At 38.5% G+C, this 22,155-nt stretch overlaps 1 protein-coding gene across 1 annotated transcript in view; it reads left to right on the plus strand.

The window, feature by feature from the left end:
- ADGRV1 (adhesion G protein-coupled receptor V1) overlaps positions 1-22,155 on the plus strand; it is a 321,657-nt gene that overhangs the window by 64,605 nt on the left and 234,897 nt on the right. The window contains exons 38-55 of the mRNA XM_075727117.1: positions 640-819; positions 4,632-4,795; positions 5,370-5,463; positions 6,076-6,105; positions 8,765-8,843; positions 9,529-9,667; positions 10,184-10,325; positions 10,754-11,016; positions 12,574-12,749; positions 13,449-13,573; positions 14,688-14,854; positions 14,937-15,080; positions 15,555-15,662; positions 16,151-16,403; positions 17,961-18,083; positions 18,285-18,507; positions 18,977-19,181; positions 20,183-20,329. Of these exons, the coding sequence (XP_075583232.1) occupies positions 640-819; positions 4,632-4,795; positions 5,370-5,463; positions 6,076-6,105; positions 8,765-8,843; positions 9,529-9,667; positions 10,184-10,325; positions 10,754-11,016; positions 12,574-12,749; positions 13,449-13,573; positions 14,688-14,854; positions 14,937-15,080; positions 15,555-15,662; positions 16,151-16,403; positions 17,961-18,083; positions 18,285-18,507; positions 18,977-19,181; positions 20,183-20,329 (2,762 nt within the window). The remainder of the gene's footprint in view (positions 1-639; positions 820-4,631; positions 4,796-5,369; positions 5,464-6,075; positions 6,106-8,764; positions 8,844-9,528; positions 9,668-10,183; positions 10,326-10,753; positions 11,017-12,573; positions 12,750-13,448; positions 13,574-14,687; positions 14,855-14,936; positions 15,081-15,554; positions 15,663-16,150; positions 16,404-17,960; positions 18,084-18,284; positions 18,508-18,976; positions 19,182-20,182; positions 20,330-22,155) is intronic.

Consider the following 22,155-nt stretch of genomic DNA (forward strand, 5'->3'; position numbering starts at 1 on the left):
AATGAGAAAAGAAGCAGGAAGCTGCATCCTTTCTGCAAATATCCCTTGTTAAACTGAAATTAATGTCTGAACACCAAACTAACTTGACATGGATTGTGTTGCTGCTAGGTGCTTTACTTATGTGCCAGAATCATTTGTTGACTCTTGTAATCCATCAGGATAAGCATAAATTGACACACCAACAATTTTTCATCAAAGCAACACTTGGGAATGGGACTAATTTCTTAATGGAATGATTGAGAACTTGAATGGAATGATTGAGAATTTGAATATAATTTTAACTTTTGGAGTTAATTCCTGGGAAAACTTTCTCTTTGCTTTTACAATAGAGGAAGTTTAGGGAAGTTGATATTTGGCACTGGCCCATTAAATTTTCTTATTTCTTAGTAATTTTTTGTGACTCTGTACTTAGTATGCATTCAATTTCTGTTGTGATTGTATGTTCCTGTATTTATTATAGAATGTAATGTATAGACATTCCACACCATCCATAAACTTCAGTGTGCTCTTCACGCATTTGGTTTAATTTCATTTGCACTGTTACTAACTGTCATTTGAATGTAATAACAGCAGTAATATAAGATAAAAAAATTAGTTGTGTAACACTTTATTCATTGTAGTCCACTGATTTTTTTTCAGGAGTTTCTTCTTCAGGTGCTGCTGTTTTGGATAGTCAAGGATATGAAGCTGTTTTGACAGTAGAAGCTAGTGATGAACCACATGGAGTCCTGAATTTTGCTTCCCCGTCCAGGGTAGTTTTAATTCCAGAGGAAAACAAAACAGTTCAGCTTTTTATTAACAGAGAATTTGGATCTCTAGGTTTGTATAACTCCTCCAAGAGAAAGGGAGTTTTGTTTTGGTGATCATGAGGCGAATGAAGGCTATGACACGGAGGCTGGAAATTTTGAAAAATCTGGGGTACAGTTGATATTTTCAGAACTTCTGGGTTTCTTACTGCACACTTGAAAAAGTTTTAGTTAAAACTGGAGCCATAGCCCTCATTTCCACAGCAAGGAGTCTGAGAGCTGTGATGTAACTAGTTGGCTACTAGGGCTTCTTTTATAACTTACGTTTTATTTCATACAGACTAGCATCTGTCATTTTATTTCTAGGATCCTTCTCTTTACATTAGACCTTTATGTCTAATAAATCTGTCTCAAAGTGTTAGTCTCTCCAGAAGAAATAAAAAACATAGGAGAAAAGGAGCTTGTATGGAATGATCGTTCCCATGTATTTCCCCTTTAAACTTCCAGAAGTTGGCAACTTAGGAATGTCCCATGGAAGAATTTGCATTCAGAGCACTGAATTCAGTTTATGGCTCCTCTGAGAATTTCTTATTCCTTTTCATAGAATCATAGAATCGTTTAGGTTGGAACAGACCTTTAAGATCATCCAGTCCAACCATTAACCTAACATTACCAAGTCCACACTAAACCAATCAAGGGTAGACTAGACTAAACCATGTCCAGAAGTGCCACGTCTACCCGTTTTTTGAACACTTCCAGGGATGGTGACTCCACCACCTCTCTGGGCAGCTTGGTCCAATGCTTGACTACTATTTCCATGAAGAAATTTTTCCTAATATCCAACCCAAACCTCCCCTGGCACAGCTTGAGCCCATTTCCTCTTGGCCTATCGCTGATTACTTGGGAGAAGAGACCAACACCCACCTCACTACACCCTCCTTTCAGGCAGTTGTAGAGAGCGATAAGGTCACCCCTCAACCTCCTCTTCTCCAGGCTAAACAACCCCAGGTCCCTCAGCCGCTTGTCACAAGACCTGTGCTCCAGACCCTTCACCAGGTTCGTTGCCCTTCTCTGGACACGCTCCAGCACCTCAATGTCTTTCTTGTATTGAGGGGCCCAAAACTGGACACAGTATTCCAGGTGCGGCCTCACCAGTGCCAAGTACAGGGGGACAATCACCTCCCTGCTCCTGCTGGCCACACTATTCCTGATACAAGACAGGATGCTGTTGGCCTTCTTGGCCACCTGGGCACACTGCTGGCTCATGTTCAGCCGGCTGTCGACCAACGCCCCCAGGTTCTTTTCGGCCAGGCAGCTTTCCAGCCACTTTTCCCCAAGCCTGTAGCATTGCATGGGGTTGTTGTGACTGAAGTGCAGGACCTGGCACTTGGCCTTGTTAAACCTCATACAGTTGGCCTCGGCCCATCGATCCAACCTGTCCAGGTCCCTCTGGAGGGCCATCCTACCCTCTAGCAGATCGACACTCCCACCCAGTTTGGTGTCGTCTGCAAACTTACTGAGGGAGCACTCAATCCCCTCATCTAGATCATTGATAAAGATATTAAACAATGCTGGCTCCAAAACAGAGCCCTGGGGAACACTGCTCATGACTGGCTGCCAACTGGACTTAACTCCATTCGCCACTACTCTCTGGGCTTGGGTACCCAACCAGTTTTTTACCCAGTGAAGACTATGCCCATCCAAGCCATGAGCTGCCAGCTTCCCAAGGAGAATATTGTGGGAGACTGTGTCAAAGGCTTTGATTAAGTCCAGGTAAATGACATCCACAGCCTTTCCCTCATCCACCAGGCGGGTCACCAGGTCATAGAAGGAGATCAGGTTGGTCAAGCAGGACCTGCCTTTCATGGACCCATGCTGGCTGGGCCTGATACCCTGGTTGACCTGCACTTGCCTGTTGAGTGCGCTCAATATGAACCGCTCCATAATCTTCCCCAGCACCGAGGTCAGGCTGACAGGCCTGTAGTTCCCTGCGTCCTCCTTCCGGCCCTTCTTGTAGATGGGCGTCACATTGGCAAGCCTCCAGTCATCAGGGACCTCCCATGTTAACCAGGACTGCTGATAGATGATGGAAAGTGGCTTGGAAAGCTCCTCGGCCAGCTCCCTCAGTACTCTTGGGTGGATCCCATCCGGCCCCATAGACTTGTGAGTGTCCAGGTGGCATAGCAGGTCATTAACTGCTTCCTCCTGGACTATGAGGGCTCCATTCTGGTCCCCATCCCTGTCTTCTAGCTGAGGGGCCTGAGTACCCTGTGGATGACTGGTCTGGCTATTAAAGACTGAGGCAAATAGGGCGTTAAGTACCTCAGCCTTTTCCTTGTCCTCGGTGACAATGTTCCCCCCCACATCCAGCAAAGGATGGAGATTCTCCTTGGCTCTCCTTTTATTGTTGATGTACTTATAAAAACATTTTTTATTATCTTTTACAACAGTGGCCAGATCGACTTCTTGCTGTGCTTTTGGTTTTCTAATTTCCTCCCTGCAGGACGTAACAAGATCCCTGTACTCCTCCTGAGTTGCCCGCCCCTTCTTCCAAAGGCGGTAGACTCTCCTTTTTCCCCTGAGTCCCAGCAAAAGCTCCCTATTCAGCCAGGCCGGTCATTTTCCCTGCTGGTTGGTCTTACAGCACACGGGAACAGCCAGCTCCTGCACCCTTAAGACTTCCTTCTTGAAGAAGGCCCAGCCTTGCTGGAGCCCTTTGCCCTTCAGGACTGCCTCCCAAGCGACTTTCCCAACCAGGGTCCTGAACAGGCCAAAGTCTGCCCTCCAGAAGGAGAGCAATTTGTCTTTCAACATCCTTAAAATAAAATGGTGCTTAATTCCAGAAGTCAATAATTTGCTGTGTGCAAAAGTATTTTCTTGTGTTTTTTGCCTGAGGATTTAAACTTACATTATGAGATACCATGTGTAACCATTCCTATTTACCTTTTTTAGACTATATTTAGAACTCAGTGATAATCCATCTTACTTTCTTTTGTTGTATGTGTTTTGAAGTGACGTGGCCAATTACAAAGAATATTCAAAATCTGGACACACCACAGATTTGTAGAGGCATTTTAATGACATTTCTATGTTTTCCAATTTCTTTTTTAATATCAAACAGTATCTAATTCACTTTTGGAACACTACTCAGGAAACTAATGCTTTAAGATAAGTATCCATAGTAAATGTAAGATCTCTTACTTTAACTTAGTGCATCATTATTTATTTATTTATTAAAACTAAGATTGTTTTATAACTTCTGTTTTATTTCATACACACTAGCATCTGTCATTTTGTCTCCAGGATCATTCTCTTTACATTTGCCACTTGACTTACCCTGACAGATTAGTGAGACATGGCTTTATTATAAAAAAATTATGTCTAACTTTTATCCTTGGTAACATTTATCAGTGTCCCCCTAATTTTAGTCTTTATTGAAGTCTATGTCATGCTGCCTGGGAAGGAACCTAGATTTATTAAGCTGTATTTCCCAGCACTGTCTTTAGAGCCTTTCTTAGATATCAGTCATTTCTGAAACATTCCACTTCCCTTGACACCAAGCCTGGTATTAATAATACATTAGATGACCCAGGCAGTACTTCAGCAGTGTAATATTTGCTATCCACAGCACCTCAAATATCTGAATCCATTTGGTCCTAATACTTTTTGAGCTCTGTGATGCTGGACAAATCACCAAAGGGTGGACTGAAAGCACATTAAAAACAATAGTGAAGTTCCATTGGCTCCAGATTAATCTTTTAATCCTTCTGTTTTGCAGTTAATCTTTTCATTTTGTGGATGAGCATCTGATCTCTTTTCTTTATCTGTTCCAGTCAGCATTACATAAGAATTGAAAAAATGATTTTTTTGTCACAAATTAAACAGGTGCTATCAATGTTACATATGCCACAGTTCCAGGATTGCTCACCTTAAGTAATCAGACAGAAAGGACCTTGGCTGAACCAGGAGCTGATTATATAGCTGTTTCTGGCTCACTGATTTTAGAAGAAGGAGAAACATCAGCTGCCATAAGTATTACTATTCTGGAGGTAAACTCTAAACCCTTTTGTTATATACTGCTCTGTATGACAGAAGAAGAATATTTTGGAACCCAAAGCTTGCAACCTATATATTACTTGAAGCTATATATTTCATTGTCATTGAGAAAGACGGTCTTTATCTTAATGTTAAAATCACAGGAGGACAAGTAATGACAGAAACCAGCTCTACCTATGCATAAATGAAATTTAGCTGTCTCCTTAAGGCTTTACTATCTGATATTCAGAACAGTGTAATTCATTGCTTGCTACAGGCTCTTACTTTGTGGTTGTGGTTTATGCCTTTAAAATTGGGCAGAAATATATTCAAAAGAATAGTTTAGTGTCACCACAGACTCTTTTTCATGAAATACAATATCTTACTTTATAATTCATCCAAGATAATCCTTTTTAGACCCAATAGAAGTTTTTCAGAAAAATGGAAAAATAAATTAATTCTAGTGTTGAAATTCATTCTACTGTTGCTATAATATTAGAGACTTCTAGTGTGTTGCTTTTTGGTGACTTGTGTGACAGTTTCTTGAAGGAAAATGAAAAGAGGATGTACTGAATTTGTGTTTTGCAGGATGATGTACCAGAGGTACAAGAATTCTTCTTGGTTAATTTAACTTCAGTGGAACTCATCATGAACCATTCAACTTCATTCCCACCTAGGCTGGGTAAAACAGCTTATACAGAATTATCTTTGGTTTTCCTTTTATATGAGTTGAATGCAGGTTATATTACTCTGGTATATTATCATTGTTCCACTTACTTGCTAACTGTGCCAATATGAGACAGGGTATTCTGAAAGAAACATTGTAGAATATCAAACATATTCATTATTACACTTGCTTCTTACATTTTTAGTCTCTCTAAAAATTATAAGGCAATTTTCATAGAGGAGTTACTAATTAACAGTCGGAGAGCACAATTATCTGAGAAGTTTTATTGGCAGTGTCAATGTGATTTTCATTTACAACGTACATAATGGGAAAAAAAGTAAAAAAATTACTTTATGTGATTACTTCATTCACTCTTTTAAAAGTCTCTTCATTAGGCTTTATGAGATTTACTTTTAGGAGTCACATCCTGTGGTTTTCCTACTCCTCCAGTGAAGTTCATTTATTATTTTCTTAGTTAGCTCCTCATTCTGCTTCTGAATTCAGTAGCGTAGCTGCCATTGGCTTTAAGGGCAGTTGGATTATCCTGTGGTGCTAAAGACTAGTTATATTGCTTATTTCTAACATCTTCTTTGACTCTTTTCCATTTTCTTTGCATGCCTATAGAAGTGACTGAGTTAATTCATTACAGATTGAAAGGTAACGTGCAAGATTCATTGCTGATTTGTAGAGACTGAGGTGTGCTTAGTCGAGTCTAAAATCTAAAATGTAAAAAGGGTAACATATAAGTCCAAAGGATTCTTCTGAACAAAGCTGTGCTGAATGCTCTATAGTCTCAACTTCTGTTGTAAGGGGTTGGCAGTCTCATTGAATCATAACCATTCAACACTGCTGTGATATCTGCATTGAGTTAAATATGCTTAGGATGAACAGAAAATAGCTTTAACCCAAGAAGCAAACATTTGTCCTTGTTGTAAAATCTGACTACAAATTCTGTTATCAGACTATTTTCTAATCTTGTTTTCCCTGTTGGTATATTTTGATTTGTTCTGAATGACAATTTAACTCCTTGTTGGTGCAATGCATTTGTTTAGGATTTGTAGAAATCCCATACCCTATACAAGATACTTGAGGTATGTCTAGAAGGGGTCTAAGACCAAAAGAGATGTGTGTTTCTGCACGATACAGGCATGTGCAGTCAATCCTACACATCTGGAATATATTCTATGTGCTGTTCCTGTCAGGGCCACATGCGTGCAATATGGGGAATAACTCTGGTGTATCTGTGACGCAGAGTTAAACACACTGAACTTAAGTGACCTTTATTTCTGATCTGAGGTTTCGCTGATAAGGAGCAGAAACAGCAAGCATAAAGACGGTTCTGTTGTTTTCTCTATGCTCCTCTTGCTCCCGTCTTCTAAAGGAGGTGGAAGAAAGAGCCTGATTCACATACAAAAGTGCAAGGAATTAGAAGAAGGGAAAGTGATCAACAGCTGAAAATGATGAAAGAAAAAGGAATAAACTTAACGGACACAAGAAAGAGCTAAGCTGAGGGAGGGGGATAGGGGGACATCAGGGGAGGGGAAGGATGCTAGACATAAAATAAGAGGTCTGATTTTGAAAGCAAACTATTAAATCCTGGGTGAACTGATCTGACTATGACACGACAAGGGAAAATGCAGGTTAGGAGTAAAGCTGAAAGGTCTATAATCGCTAGCACTCCCTCTGGATTTCTAAACCTCAGCAACATTTCTGCTGTTTGTGTAGAGGTTTTGCAGCTACTGCTGATCTTCATTGCTACCTCATAGTGACAGGTTTGGATTCATGGCAATGACCTTTTACTTTTGTTCAATTTTATCTGAATTGATAGAAATCTTTCCTATAGATATAGATATATTTTATTTACTACAGATTCAGTGGAGTCAGTTTGGTTGTAGAAATTGTTGTTCTTTTCTTCATTTAAGTATTACTAAAAGTAAATTGAAGTAAATTAAGGTAGTCCTGTGGTGCCGTTGTCTGAACAAATTAAGGCACTATTTTCTCAGAAAAATCAAGTTCTGATTGTCAATTTCTTGTCCCTGAAATTAGTGGACATTTCTGGCATTAATATATTATTCAGTATTTTCACAGTGCAGTATATACAATAATCTTTCAGAGTTACTATGAAGATATATATGTCTTTATGGAGCAATAGAATGTTACAGTACATAAACAGCCTGCAAAGACATTAATTCCGTATTTGTAGCAGAATCTGAGCTGTGTGCCTATAAGGTTTATGATCAGGCACTGAAAAGTGACTAGGAGATGAAATACTGGATCATTTATTATTCTTTCTTACTCATTTTCCCTCCCATATTCAGAATGACACAGTCTGCAAAATGTTGAATGTCAGCATGATAAACATACACAATAAAGATAAATTAAGATTCCATGACAAATCTTGCTTTTCTATTTCCTAACTTTTCTGTGCTGCGTTTTGCTTCCTAAATTTTCTTTAGTCTTTTTCGTATGCATTATTAAATGTAACAGTGGTAATTCAAGGCAATGTGTTGCAGTTCTAATAGTAAGGTAGTAAGTCCTTCTATTAGTAAGGACAGATTTTCTTTGAGCCTTTCCAATTACCTTACCCACTACCATTTTCTCCTCCACATGTTGGAAACAGGAAATTACATTTTTCTTCTACAAAATTAGTAGAGATTTGTCCTGGTTTTGGCTGGGATAGAGTTAATTTTCTTCCTAGTAGCAGGCACAGTGCTGTGGTTTGGATTTAGTAGGAGAAGAATGTTGATAACACCCTGATGTTTTTAGTTGTTGCTGAGCAGTGCTTATGCCAGTCAAGGACTTTTCAGCTTCCCATGCTCTGCCAGGGGCACAAGAAACTGGGAGGGGGCACAGCCAGAATAGTTGATCCAAACTGGCCAAAGGGCTATTCCATACCATATGATGTCACGCTCAGTATAGAAACTGGGGGGGGTTGGCCGGGGAGCAGCGATCGCTGCTCGGGAACTGTCTGGGTATCGGTCAGCAGATGGTGATCAATTGCATTGTGCATCACTTGCTTTGTATATTGTTATTATTATTATCATTATTCTATTGTTATTATTATCAGTACTCTTTTACTTTATTTCAATTATTAAACTGTTCTTATCTCACCCCAGGAGTGTTTCTCACTCTTACTCCTCCGATTCTCTCCCCCATCCCATCAGGGCAGGGGGAGTGAGCGAGCGGCTGCGTGGTGCTTACTCGCTGGCTGCGGCTAAACCATGACAAGATTTAAGAAATGCTTCTATTATTCTTGAAAATCATGAAAATAGACTTTATTGTTCTTTCATTTTTGTCCTTCTGTTTTCCATTTTAGATGTGGAAGGTTTAGCTTCTCAAATTATTATTGATGCTAATGATGGAGTAAGCGGAGTAATTGAATGGGAAAGTACCAAGTAAGTCTTGTCTCCTTGAAGAACTCACTGTGTGAATTAGTTATTTTTTCATTTTCATTATTCACTCAATTATATTCATTTTCAGTTAACAGTAAAACTCCTATTAAAAATAGGGCCAGATCTTTGATATGGCAAAGCATTATTCAATTCAGTAGAACTGGAAAGTGTAATATAGTTCCCACATTATACCCCAATATTTACAGTATGTTTACTCAGAAATCTTTTGCTACTATATACTTACTTTTATTGCTGTCCTTTTCTACTGTGAACTTGCATCACTCCCCCAGCCTCCATCCAGTGTTCCAGCCTCTGCATCCATATAAGCGTACACACTGGCATGTCCCAGATCTTTTTCTCTGACTAATTTCTAGGAGCTAGAAAGAAGGCATCCATGGACATAGACAGGCTTAATCTGCCACTAATAAGCATGAAAAAAGCACAACCTCCTATAGCTTAGTTCCATTTAGATAAGAAAAAAAGGTAAAAAGGTTGTATTAGACAATTGTAATGATGCTGATACTGTAACGATGCCTTTTGCTTATAAAGCAGAGAGAATGATTTGAAGTGAAAATATAACAGCTAGCAGAGAGAATGGTTTGATGTGAAAATATAACAGCTATCTACCATCTTATTCAAAAGAACATGCTCAGTGAGCACTGAGAATTTTTCTTGCTTTTTGTTTTAGTTTTGAAGTTAGTGAATTTCATGGGAATCTGACAATAATGGCATACCGAAACAGAGGATCATATGGCAATGTGTCTGTATTTTTTTATGCCCAAAATTTGGAGGCACAGCTGGGTTTGGATTTTAATGTGGCCTCAAGGGTAAGAAGCAAATTCTAAATCTAGTACTTTTCATTCCTTCAGCTTCCTCAAAAGAATGTCTTCTCGTTTATTCTGCAGAATGATCAGTAGTGCAGCTAGATTTTTCAACTTGTTTCAATTGCTTTGGTCATCTGAATAGAATGAGATAAAATTAATCATTTTACTGTTTCTTTCTTTCTGATTACTGAAGTATTTTTAAATATAAGGCACATTGTAAACTTTCAAATACCTATCTCAAATACAATTTTGCTTAGACAAGAGCATATAAGATTTCATACAAGGTTTCATATTTTTTACAACAGAACTTTCAAAGTAAATTGCTCTTGGTTGTCCCCATTCTGCAATGTGCTGAACTTATTACTTCTGTTTCAATCTATTTATAAGGGACATAGAGATTATAGCTCTTCTAGCCTCCACTTCCTTCCTATTTAGGACAATTCTGTTTACCTTAATTGAAAAACTCTGTGTGTATTATCAGCTCTTAAGTATTCAATGCTTTCTGTGTTTCAATGCTAGACTCTTTTTTTTGCTGATGGAGAAAGGAATAGATCTGTTGTTGTTACAATTTTTGATGATGATATTCCTGAAGGTGACGAGAAGTTCCAGTTAATTTTAACAAATCCCTCTCTGGGGCTGGAATTAGGGGAGAGCACAACAGGTAAAACTTAGTTTTGTTGTTCTCATTCTTTGGAATTGTATGGCAGTAATATTAATTTCATTCTTCTGAATAACCATATTTCAGAAAACATCATTGCCCTGCTGTGGTAGATCTTTATACTCTTTGGGAAGTTCTTAAACATCCCTGTGAACTCTATGCAATTAACAAGATAATATGTAAAATAAGGATTCAAAAAGTGTGAAAGTGAGCTTTTTAATAAGAGAGTCTAGATTCTTCCTGTCTAGAAACCTTCCTAGATAAAGTAAAATACTTACATATTCTCTTCAAGTAATATCATGGACATAAAAGCATTATATATACACTAAAGGAAGAACGGATTTGTGTTGTTGTGTATTTTGTTCTATATATGTACAATTATATTTTACTATGTTAATTAAAGAATATTTCCATTATTTATTTCTCAAAAGCCACAATTACTATACTTGCCAATGATGATGGCCATGGAGTTTTGTCATTCAATAACAGCGATCACTACTTCCTAAGAGAGCAAACAGCTCTCCATTTGATGGAAAGTGTTGCAGTGTTAAATATTATTAGAGAACCTCCTCAGGGGATATTTGGCACCGTGACTGTTCAATATCGTGTAAGTGAAATTAATTCTTCAGAAGCATCAGTGGATTTGACCCCTTCTCAAGGATATATTGTACTGGAAGAGGGAGTCAGATTCAAGGTAATTTGATAGTTATTACCAAAGAAGTGAAGAAAGCTTTTTTTGAAATTGTTGGAAAGATTTCAGAAATGTCTGTGTTTTTTCTTCTGTTTATTTTTTTCTTATGTTTTCCTTCATTCTCAGAGCAAATTGCATCATGCGAGTGGGAATGCATAAAAATTAAATGTGCTCTTCTGTAGATATTTCTCTCTTTGTAATAGTTGAGGTAAATTGAAAAAATGTGTATATAATATATATATAATATATATGTGCATAGGAACATTTCTTTGTATGTATTCAGCATGTAGCTGAAACAGACTTAGAAATGAAGTGATAATTTACAAGCATAAATAGTTAAGGTTGAAGTAAAAATCTCATTCTGTAATGTGATGATCTGAACTGAACAGAAAGTGCTGCAGCAAATGCAAAAAATGAATGGCTCTCAGAGTCTTAGGAATAGAAAATGACTTACTCTTCTGGGAGTATTAAGCTCACTGCCTCTGTACTGTTGCCACAAGAATGTCAGCTAGAAAATGAGCTAACTAAAGTCTGTGAAATCCTGACCCTTCGGAAGTTTAATGACAATTTGATTATTTTATTTTATTTTATTTTGTCAGTGAAGCTAGGGTCAGTAGCAGGTTAGTATATTATGGTTAGCGGTGTAGAATCTGAAACAAAGCTTTCCAGAAACATTGGGTTTCAATTTCTGAGCCTTAAATATATTTGGAACCACAGTGCTGGCCAGTGTAGCAGATCTGTGGGAAGTCAAAGACTTCTTAAAACAGTCTCTAAATATGGTTTATTGGAGAAGTAAACAGGGATCTAAAAGGTTGTAAGCTCCAGTTTAGTTCCAGATCCATCATTACTAACATTTTTTTCCTACAGCAAAGGATTGTGTACCTCTGTAACTTTTGCCTTTTTGGATAGTGGGAAGGATGACAGTGAGACCCAAATGGCAGTGAAAACACCTACCTCTTTCTAGATAACTCTCTGCTAATTTGAGACCGCCTTGAGAGGATCCTATTCTCATCCACAGTGGTGCAGTAGGGGGAAAAAAGCATCAAGAAGAGAGAATTTCAAATATCCCTCTGTTGTTGCCTTTTTTCCTTCTTTCTTCCCAGCACCAGTAGTGGAATTACCCTGTTGCCCTGGAGCTAGTTTAGTCGCCAACTAAAGTAAATTAAAACCAATTTGATGGAGCTGCCTTAGGGGATCAGGTAGCTGTACAGGGACTATGAATTACCAAGGAATGTTTGGAATAAGTAGAGAACTGAAGTATGAAAAAAGGATCAAAACCTACTACATTTCAGAGGGTCTTAGGAAGAGAGGAAAAAAAAGGAGAAGGGAAAAAATAAAAGTGGATATGCTTGTCTAGGTGTTGCGCCAATGGAGGTCACCAAACCTCAGCCTGAACCGTCCTTGCCTCACTTCTGTCCTCTCCAGTTTCAAGAGCTGCTCTTCTGTTTCTGTGCTATCCAAAGGCATATGGTGAAATAGAAACAGTAGCATGGTCTGGTAGGGTTGTATCATCATTAGCTGTCAAGTCTCAACAAGTTTCTATGCTTGTTTTCTTGTCAGACACTGCATATTTCTGCAATACTGGATGAAGAACCAGAAATGGATGAGCACTTTATTGTCACCCTGTTCAATCCAACTGGAGGAGCCAGGCTAGGCACAAGAGTGCAAACTATGATTACAGTATTACAGAACCAGGCTCCACTGGGGCTTTTCAGCATCTACCCAGTTACAAATAGGTACTAAACACTGATTCAGTTAAAAGGAGATTTTTCATATTCAATAGAGAAGGTATCTCTCTACAATTTTGTTTTTGATGAAACCCTTTAAAGAAATTCAGCAATCCAATTGTAAAACATCTGTAATTTTGAAAACTACACTATCTGTCAAATACTATTACGGCTATACAAAAGAACAGAAAAACACTTAAAATGAACTATTCATCATTAGAAATGTCAATTTCTCTATGGATTTTTTCGTAAAACAGCAATTCATTAGTCCCTAAATGTTCCACTAATAGTAATCCATTTTAAGTGCTCCAAACCTCAGATCACTGCCTAGGGAGTCATACATTTTATAATTTAATTTTGTTTTTAAGCCTGTGTAAAACACACTTTCACTCAGGGCTGTTTTTCAGGAGCAAATGAACCATATGAAATGCCATTTTCAAAAAACATTCAGCTTAAACTGTATAGCTGGAGTCTTAAATTTCAGGCTGGTTTAAGATTTTGTTGAATTTCCTATGATTTTGCCAAGGTTTTGTGGTAAGAAACATTGGACAACCTTAATTAATACAGTTATCACTCCATAAGATAGCAAAACAAGTTATTAATATTTTCTCTTTTTTTCTGTTGTATGTTCTGCACTGGAATTGTACCTTATTTGTATACCATAAAAATAATACATTTTTTCTTTATTTTCACAATTCTCACATTTAGGACAAATTTCCTCATAGCTGAAGAAGCCAATACAACAGTTTATTTGAAAGTTTCACGGAGTAATGGGCTCAATGTGTCTGTGAGTGTTGAGTGGGAGACACTGTCGGATACTGCATTTGGCATCAGTACGTTCACTTTATCGAGAGCGTCCACTGCCTTTGTCAGAGTGGAGATAGGAAGAGACTAGATAAATATACAGGAGATGTAACTTTGGAATGTAAATTCACATATTCAGACTTGATCACAATAATTAATACTTCCCTGAGCATGTCAAAATTCATTAGATAAAAGAATTTAGCTTCTTAAGTCACCTTGTCATCAGCCACTTCTGACAGAGTTTCAATAATCTGTACTTCTCTCCTTGCTGCTTATGTGAACATTATTGTCAATAGACTTTTTTTTAATAAAATCTGTTCTTTAGTACTTGTAACTTTGGATTTTTCTAGCGCAGTATGAGAGACACACTTTACATAAACCTGACATGGCCTTAGTCTGAAAAAATGCCACCACACTTTTTCTATCGTATCTCCCAGTGTGCCTACAGAGATGCATATGTGGGAGTCTCAGGCTGTAATTTAATCAACATTTTAATCTGGTCCAAGTTAGCACTGCCCTTGAAGGAAGCCATCCTTCCATCTCTCTCCACTTGTTCTCATCTCCATGCTAAGTGTCTTTTGTTCCAGTACGGATATATGTATAGCTGCTCACTAATCCAGACTGAAACTAACAAGGCAAAGGAAAATGCCTGATTTTGAACATGGATGAACAACCTGTCTGGCTCAGCTGCTCTTCTAACCTACATGTGGGATTGGGAATTTAGCTCTTGGAGTTTAGTTCTGGCAATGCAGTGCTTTTTTCTGTAAGCCAGTTGAACGGCTTAGGCGGTTTAAGAATCTTAGTGCCATGACTGCTTGCTGTGATTAGGGGGAGAATGAGGACAAACATACATTTTGTATTTTCTGTGTCACTTTTTTCACAACTTGCTATGTAGCTAATCTTCTCAATAGCTAAATTCCAATCTGTAAGACTCAAATTACCTATGCACCTTCCATATGCAATTATAATATATGAAGAAAACATTTATTGCTTAACTGTCATTACATCCTCAGTACTATAACAGTTCCATGCATTTGCATACATATATACCAAGTATTTAGAGACAACTTCAACATTTCTGATACTAGGCCTGGTTTTGGCAAGTTAATAATGAAAATGGTGGGGTTTTTTCCTATCTTGCAGGGGGTAGTATCAGTGTCCTGTCTGTCTTGCAAAGCTTTGTGGAAGAGTCAGCATCTAGCTGGTGTTTCTTTACATCAGGAGAAATCCTGTATGGTGTTCTGTTGCGTATGCCTCCAGCTACTTTTTCTACTGTCTACCAGTGGAAAGGAGTTTTTGTTCCTGTCGAGGTAAATATTTGCTTGCAAATACCAAGCATGCTACTTAATAAAGAACTTAAGTCTCAATTTTACTTTTTTATTCCTTTCTCAGAATTTCAGTATGTGGAATCCGAAGAGCTGTGTATCTTTCCAAATCCATTCCTCTCCGTACCTTGTGATTACTCATGGAGGAGCCAGGCAGGGAGCTTCTAACAACACTGTTTATGCATTCATGCCTGGACGCAGACTGTTGAAGGTAAATCTGTTTTACTTACAAGATCATAAAATAATGGGGTTGGAAGGGACCTCAGGAGGCCCTCCAGTCCAGCCATGGTTTAGAAAAAAGTGCTCTGGGCTCAGCTAGTTTGGGTCCCTAACACTCTGCATGACTTCAGTGATGTAAGTTTTTACAGCTGGTTGTCTACTGTGGTTTTATATTTATATTTTGGAGGTAGGGGAAAATGACCTGGGAAGTGAGGAATGAAAATGTGGAGCAATCAAGTCATAGAACGTTTTCTGAAAAATGTATGATAAGTTTTGTTAATTTTGTAAATTAACCCCACATAGACATATTTTTTAAATTGTAAAATTACATATACATGTAAATTTATATATTTTCTATATAGTTTTACATGTAATTTTTCTATTTAAAAAAAGTATGTGCATATATGTAGAAACTTGTCACTTGAAGTGACTTCCGAACACCATTTTTGTCATATTTCCCTCACAGATACAGACTCTCTCTATTCTGGATACCAGAGATGTGAAACATTTTGCTGTGGATGAAGACAACTATTTGATTTTTGTGAGTCACACAACCAGTTCCAGTTCCATCCAGGTTAGAGTACATTTGTCTTCCCTGGCTTTGATGTGGGTAGTTTGGTTAGTTTTGAGTTTGAAATATGAAGAGATAACAAAAAAGAAAAAGTATATATTTCTGAAAAATTACTTACGTTTCTATTATGGATCTATAAGACTTAAAATTCTGGACTTTTTAAATGTAGCAATGCTCTCTACATTAACATATAATTTACATTTGGTTTGATTTTATTGTTAGTGTTATTTCTGTTTTGAAATCCAGCATGTTAAACACCTATAAGGACAGAAATAGCTTCTGACCGTAAACCTATTCTGAGGAGCAGGCACAGCTGCTTGCAGTCAGGTAGTTACTTACAAGTGTGCTTCTCCCTTAATGTAGGGTCCACCTTAGAAACGAGGAATTGAGTTCACTATAAGTCTTCCCAGTTTTTCATCATGACACTTAATTTCTCTTCTCTTGGTGCTAATTATGAATATATAATAAAAAAAAATTTCATATTTCCACAGGTTTTCCAGTGGAATAAAGATATGTTTGTGCTGCATCATCAGCTTCCGCTTTACAGAGCTCTGAACATAGCCTTGTTTCCTAGAGGAGGTGTTATGTACCTATTAGTTTCTTTGTCAAATACCAGCCAGAACATGCTGTTGTACCAGTGGTTGAATAATGAGTTTAGGAATCTTCATCAATTACCAGCAAAAGAAGTAAAACATATGGAGGCCTGGATTTCTGGATCTGATATCTATTTAATTATTGCAAAAGGTATTTAGCAGAAGACAAACACTGAGTTTGCTAAGTATATGCTGGCTTGTTTGGTAGCAAAGGCATTTGGGGTAAAGGAGTTTAGATAGGGATTAAAGTATTACTGGGGAGTGACAATTCACTGATAAGCATTTTATCAAAGTAATCTCTGTTTTGTCCCTCAGAAAATAAAAGCATTGTGTTTGTTCTCACATACTTATGAAACTAATGAAATATTTTCCCAAGAACAATAGGAAATAACAACTCTATTCATCTAGCTGCTGATTGCACCCTTCCTAAGCTTTTCTGAGCTTTGTGATGTGCCAAGATCATTGGTCAGCAAATCATAGAATAGAATCATAGAATGCTTTGGTTTGGAAGGGAGCTTTAAAGATCATCTAGCCCAACCCCCCTGCAATGAGCAGGGACAGCTTTAATTAGATCAGGTTGCTCAGAGGCCCGTCCAACCTGACCTTGAACGCTTCCAGGGGTGGGAAATCTACTCTCTCTCTGGGCAACCTGTGCCAGTGCTTCACCACCTTCGTTGTAAAAAATGTCTTCCTTATATCTAGCCTAAACCTACTCTCTTTCAGTTTGAAACCACTATCCCTTGTCCTGTTGCAACAGGCCCTGCTAAAAAGAGGGCTAAAAAAAAAAGGCCCATCCTTCCTATAGGCCCCCTTTAAGTACTGAAAGGCCATAAGAATGTCTCCCCACAGCCTTCTCTTCTCCAGGCTGAACAACCCCAACTCTCTCAGCCTGGCCTCGTAGGAGAGGTGCTCCAGCCCTCAGATCGTTTTGGTGGCCTCCTCTGGACCTGCTCCAGCAGGTCCATGTCCTTCTTGTGCTGAGGGCCCCAGAGCTGGACGCAGTGCTCCAGGTGAGGTCTCACCAGAGCAGAGCAGAGGGGCAGAATCCCCTCCCTCGACCTGCTGGCCACGTTCTTTTGATGCAGCCCAGGATTTGGTTGGCTTTCTGGGCTGCAAGCGCACATTGTTGGCTCATGTCCAGCCTTTCATCCACCAGTACCCCCAAGTCCTTCTCTGCAGGGCTGCTCTCAATCCCTTCATCCCCCAGCCTGTATTGATACCGGGGGTTGCCCCAATCCAGATGCAGGACCTTGCACTTGGCCTTGTTGAACCTCATGAGGTTCACACAGGCCATCTGCTTGAGCTTGTCCAGGTCCCTCAGGATGGGACATGTACACGAAGTATGTGTGTTTCTTATTACAAGTAGGACATTTCAGGCATTGTTTTATGACTGTATTTCTGTGCCTGTTGAAAAGTTTATGTTGCAGTCCATAGGTTTCTTTGCAATTGGCTGTTGTCTACTGGCAATCTTATGTGTGATTATATGTGAATGTGTGCAGAAAAGCCCTTAAATGTTGTCAGTGGATGAATCATCCCATTGAGATCAGTCATACTATGGAGTTATGGACCAAGTAAAAAGGAATATATGATAATTAGTCTCACTTTATAATTAAAGCTGCCAAACTCTGCCTTTTGAATGGCCACCAGTGTGTCATTTAACTAACAGGTAGCAAAATAATATAAGTTTTGTCATTTTGCTCCTTTGTAGAACCTGGAAATTCTTCTGAGATTTTCATCTGGGAGACAGGGCAGTTTACCTTCAGACACTTTCAGTCTCTTCCAGTCTGTGCTGTAAGAAACATCCATGTTTTCATGCCTCCTTCAGGTTTAGGTAAGACTTAAATGACAATATTCAAATCCTCGGTTATAACACTGGAATTGCAGAAATATATGTGCTCATTTTTTTGTATTATTTATCAGACTGTAAAAGTTACTATAATCATTGTGCTACTAAGGGCATTTCTGGCGTTAGAAGGAGAACTTTTAGAAATATCACTGAATATTTCTTTTTTCTCCTCCTTGCTCAATGTAGTTCACATCCTCCTATCTGGTAAGGACACAACAGCACTGTATTCTTGGAACTCAGAAAGGAACCATTTCTCTGTAATGCTGGAAGCCCCATATGCAGATCATATCACTTCAGCTACTGCAAGGTCTCTGAACTCCAGCAAGAGCTTGATTGCTCTGTCCGTAGAGACCAGCTCCCAGATTTATGAGCTGACCACTATCTCCAACCAGTCAGATTTTATACCTAGGTAGGTTTTTTTTGTTTTATATAACTTTCTCACAGCTCTTGCATTTCTTTGTGATACTGTTTTTGCTACAGTAGAGACCATTATATACTTCTGTGTGTGGTGTGCTTATTAACACTAAAGACAATTTTTCACAAGTAGGTTTAAGATAACCTGAAGTCCAACGGCCTCAAAACAGGCTTTAAAACATGGCAAGAAAGGCCTTGCAGTTATGACTTGATTTTTTAGAGCTTTTCTTTAGGATAAATTAAATTACTTTCACAATTAATTTCAGTTACTCTATGATCTATTATAATTAAAAAAACCCACACAACACAAAACCCACAACCTTTAAACCTCAATTACTTCCTCAGGTATATAAACAATAATTCCAGCTCCAAAAATGGTTGTTAAATTTACAGCAGTGCTTTCAAAGTTCATTAATCAGCTATCCTCAGTTTATAATTATTTGATGTATGTGTTTTTATGCTAGTTCAGGTGAATTGATATTTGAGCCTGGGGACATGGAAGTTGTGATAGCAGTCAATATCCTGGATGACATCATCCCAGAGGAGGAAGAATGCTTCAAAGTGTGGTTGAAAAATGCTAAGGGAGGTGCAGAGATTGGTGTTCACGCTTTTGTTAACATAATTATTCCTTCCAATGACAATGCCTACGGAGTCATTGCATTTGCTCAGGTAAAACTTCTAAGGTAAATCATTAAAATGTGTATATATAGTTTCTGAATAATGGAACACAAACACACTAAAACTGTGCACTGGAGCATGTGACAGGATTGTTTTTCTAAAGTCTTGTAGAAACCTGAGTTAGAAGCTTTTTAACATCCATTTAGCATTGCTATGTGATTATATAGAGCACAAGGTGATAGAAAATCAGTTCTACAGTCTGCCCCTATTGTGAGAATTTTATAATTCCCTTTCATTTAGATTAACACATTCATTTATCAGCTTGGTTCTGCAACAACCTAAAAATTCAGTTTTCAGATGGCATATTTGGTATCATCATAGAGTCACTACTGGTTGGTTAATCAAGGGAATTAAGTAAACAAATCTGAAGATCCTTTTGTCCTGAAAAAGATACTAATTGGTTTATGTCATATGATAAGCCAGTCTGCCAGAACAAAATCATTCATTGGAAAAAAGTCAGACTTATGTCTGACATGTCAGGTTAATTCTTAAATCATCAAACACTGTAGAAGTTATCTAGACAGGTATGTAGTAAATGCATACTGAAGATATAAAACACAGAAGAGTCGTTACTGAAATGAAGCATGGCACCTGGACTTGCATGAGGAAGGTGAACAACAGTAAAGTAACAGCAGTAAAAATATGTCTGTCTTGAAGGCCCACTTGTTTGTTAGCTGCTTCATATGATTTGGACATAACATAGTGTACTAAAAAAAACAACAAAAAACACAAACAAAAAACATTGGGTTTCATTCCTTAGGATAAAGGAGCCTGACATTTTAAATTCTTACATCCGTGAAACCTGGGAGTATTGAGTACCTCTAAAAATTAGGACATATATATTTAATCAACTAACATGTATTTAGCTACTTAATAGTAGATTAACTTATTGATGCCCGATGTCACTGGTCCCCATTGAATACCCAGATCCCTAAAGAAACTTTTCTTTATAAGAAAATAGCATTATGTTTCTGCTACTTTATGTTTTCCAGAGTTCTTTATTTAAGCAAGTTGAAGAAATGGAACAGGACAGCTTAATCACGTTGAATATTGAACGTTTAATAGGAACATATGGACGAGTTACAGTAGAGTGGATCACTAATGGGAGCATAAGTGATGTATTTCCAGCTTCAGGAATGGTATGAAATAACATCACTGATATTAGGGAAGCACTGACTGTATTGTCACAGACAATAGGTGCAGATGTACTGAGGGAGAAGGACAGTACATGTTAGATTACCCACTTTTCTGTTAATTCCTGCTCCCTGGTCCTTTCCTGCAATTCTGGCAGTTTGCACTTGGCAAACTGTGCCCAAACTTGGCTGGCACATGGTATTGCAGCATCACTTCTGCTCTTCTAGAACCAGATATTGCAAAGCTATCCAGGCACTAGAAATGTGTATCTCCAGTATCCTGTTCTCATCTTTCTTCCTACTGTGAGATCCAGCTACTGTGTCAAAACATTTGCCTATGTGGGAATCTGGGAGTATTTGCTCTTTGTCCTGACCTTGTCAATACAACTGAGAGCTCCTGTGACCCAGGAGAATATCACAGGTGCCAGTTTTCTTTGTTTCTGACACTGTTTATATTTCCAGCCATGTTAAAATCCAGTGTTTCCTGCTAACCAAACCTCTTGGTATGCCTTAGGACTGACAGATGCTAGCTTCTTTAAGTCAAGGGCCTCCACCTGGTGACCATCTGTAGAAGACACAAAGCCCTATGGATTCTGAGGCTGTAGAGCTGTAGCACAAGCCACAGCTGAGGGAAGAAAGGGCCAAAAGACTGTAGAAATAAACTTTACACCTGGAAATAATGGGTCTGAAGTACAATAAAAAAATAGAGAGGAAAATCAACAGAGGGGAAATCAAGGATGCCAGATAATTCTGAAATTATTAAAGTACTCCTTGAGCATTCCAGATGGATGCTACGTGATTTCCCTGCTTATGTTTGCAGGTAGGAAGAGACAGAAAAGTAAAGTAAAGGTATAATGTTGTTCACTGGAAATTTCTTTTTATCCTTCAGTGTAGGTGTAGCCTATGTGTTTATAGACATGTCTTTCTTGTTGACAAAGACCTAGTCAAGTGGCTGGCCCTTTGAATTTATAAATAAGAACATAAACAGACAAAGCATTTCTCAATCATTTTTTCTGAAAAAAAATCATAAAACTGTTGATTAGACATTTCTTCAATTAGCAGTGATTTTGATACATATTATATGTTCATCATTCTTTTGACATATTTATATGTGGTGGGTTGACCTTGGCTGGCTGCCAAACCCCCACCCATTTGCTCTCTTACTTCCTCTCCTCAGCAGGACAGGGGAGAAAATAAGGTGGAAAATGTTGAGATAAAGGCAGTTTAATAAGAAAAGCAACAGCCATACATGGAAGCAGAGCAAAAAGTGGAATTCATTCAGTACTTCCCATCAGCAGACAGATGTCCAGCCAGTTCCTGGGAAGCAGATCCTCAGTGCATGTAGCAGTTGCTTTGGAAGACAAATGCCATAACCACAAATGGTCATCTATGTGTGTGTCCTCCCTGCCTCCTTACTCTCAGCTTGTATTGCTGAGTGTGATATTATGTGGTACGGAATATCCCTTTGGTGAGTTTGGGTCAGCTGTCCCAGCTGTGTCCCCTCCCAGCCTCCTGCCCAACCCCAACCTATGATGTTGTGAGAGCACTGCTCAGCAATAGCCAAAATGTTGCTCTGTTATCAACACCATTTCAGCCACAAGTGTGAAGCACAGCACTATACAGGCTGCTGTGGGGAAAGTTAACTCCAGCCCAGCCAGACCCAGTACATTGGAGAAGAAAGGATGCTAAATTGTTAGCAGTTTACTGATTCTTCCCCTTTTTCAATCTTTGAGAGGGTCTTAAGTGTATTATGCAAGAAACCTCAGTGAAGACAGGTAATTTTGAATAATTTGAAAGTTATATAATGAAAGACAGTAAGTTGAACATGAGCC

The sequence above is a fragment of the Pelecanus crispus genome, chromosome Z (genome assembly GCF_030463565.1).
Source record: "Pelecanus crispus isolate bPelCri1 chromosome Z, bPelCri1.pri, whole genome shotgun sequence".
Lineage (NCBI taxonomy): Eukaryota > Metazoa > Chordata > Aves > Pelecaniformes > Pelecanidae > Pelecanus > Pelecanus crispus.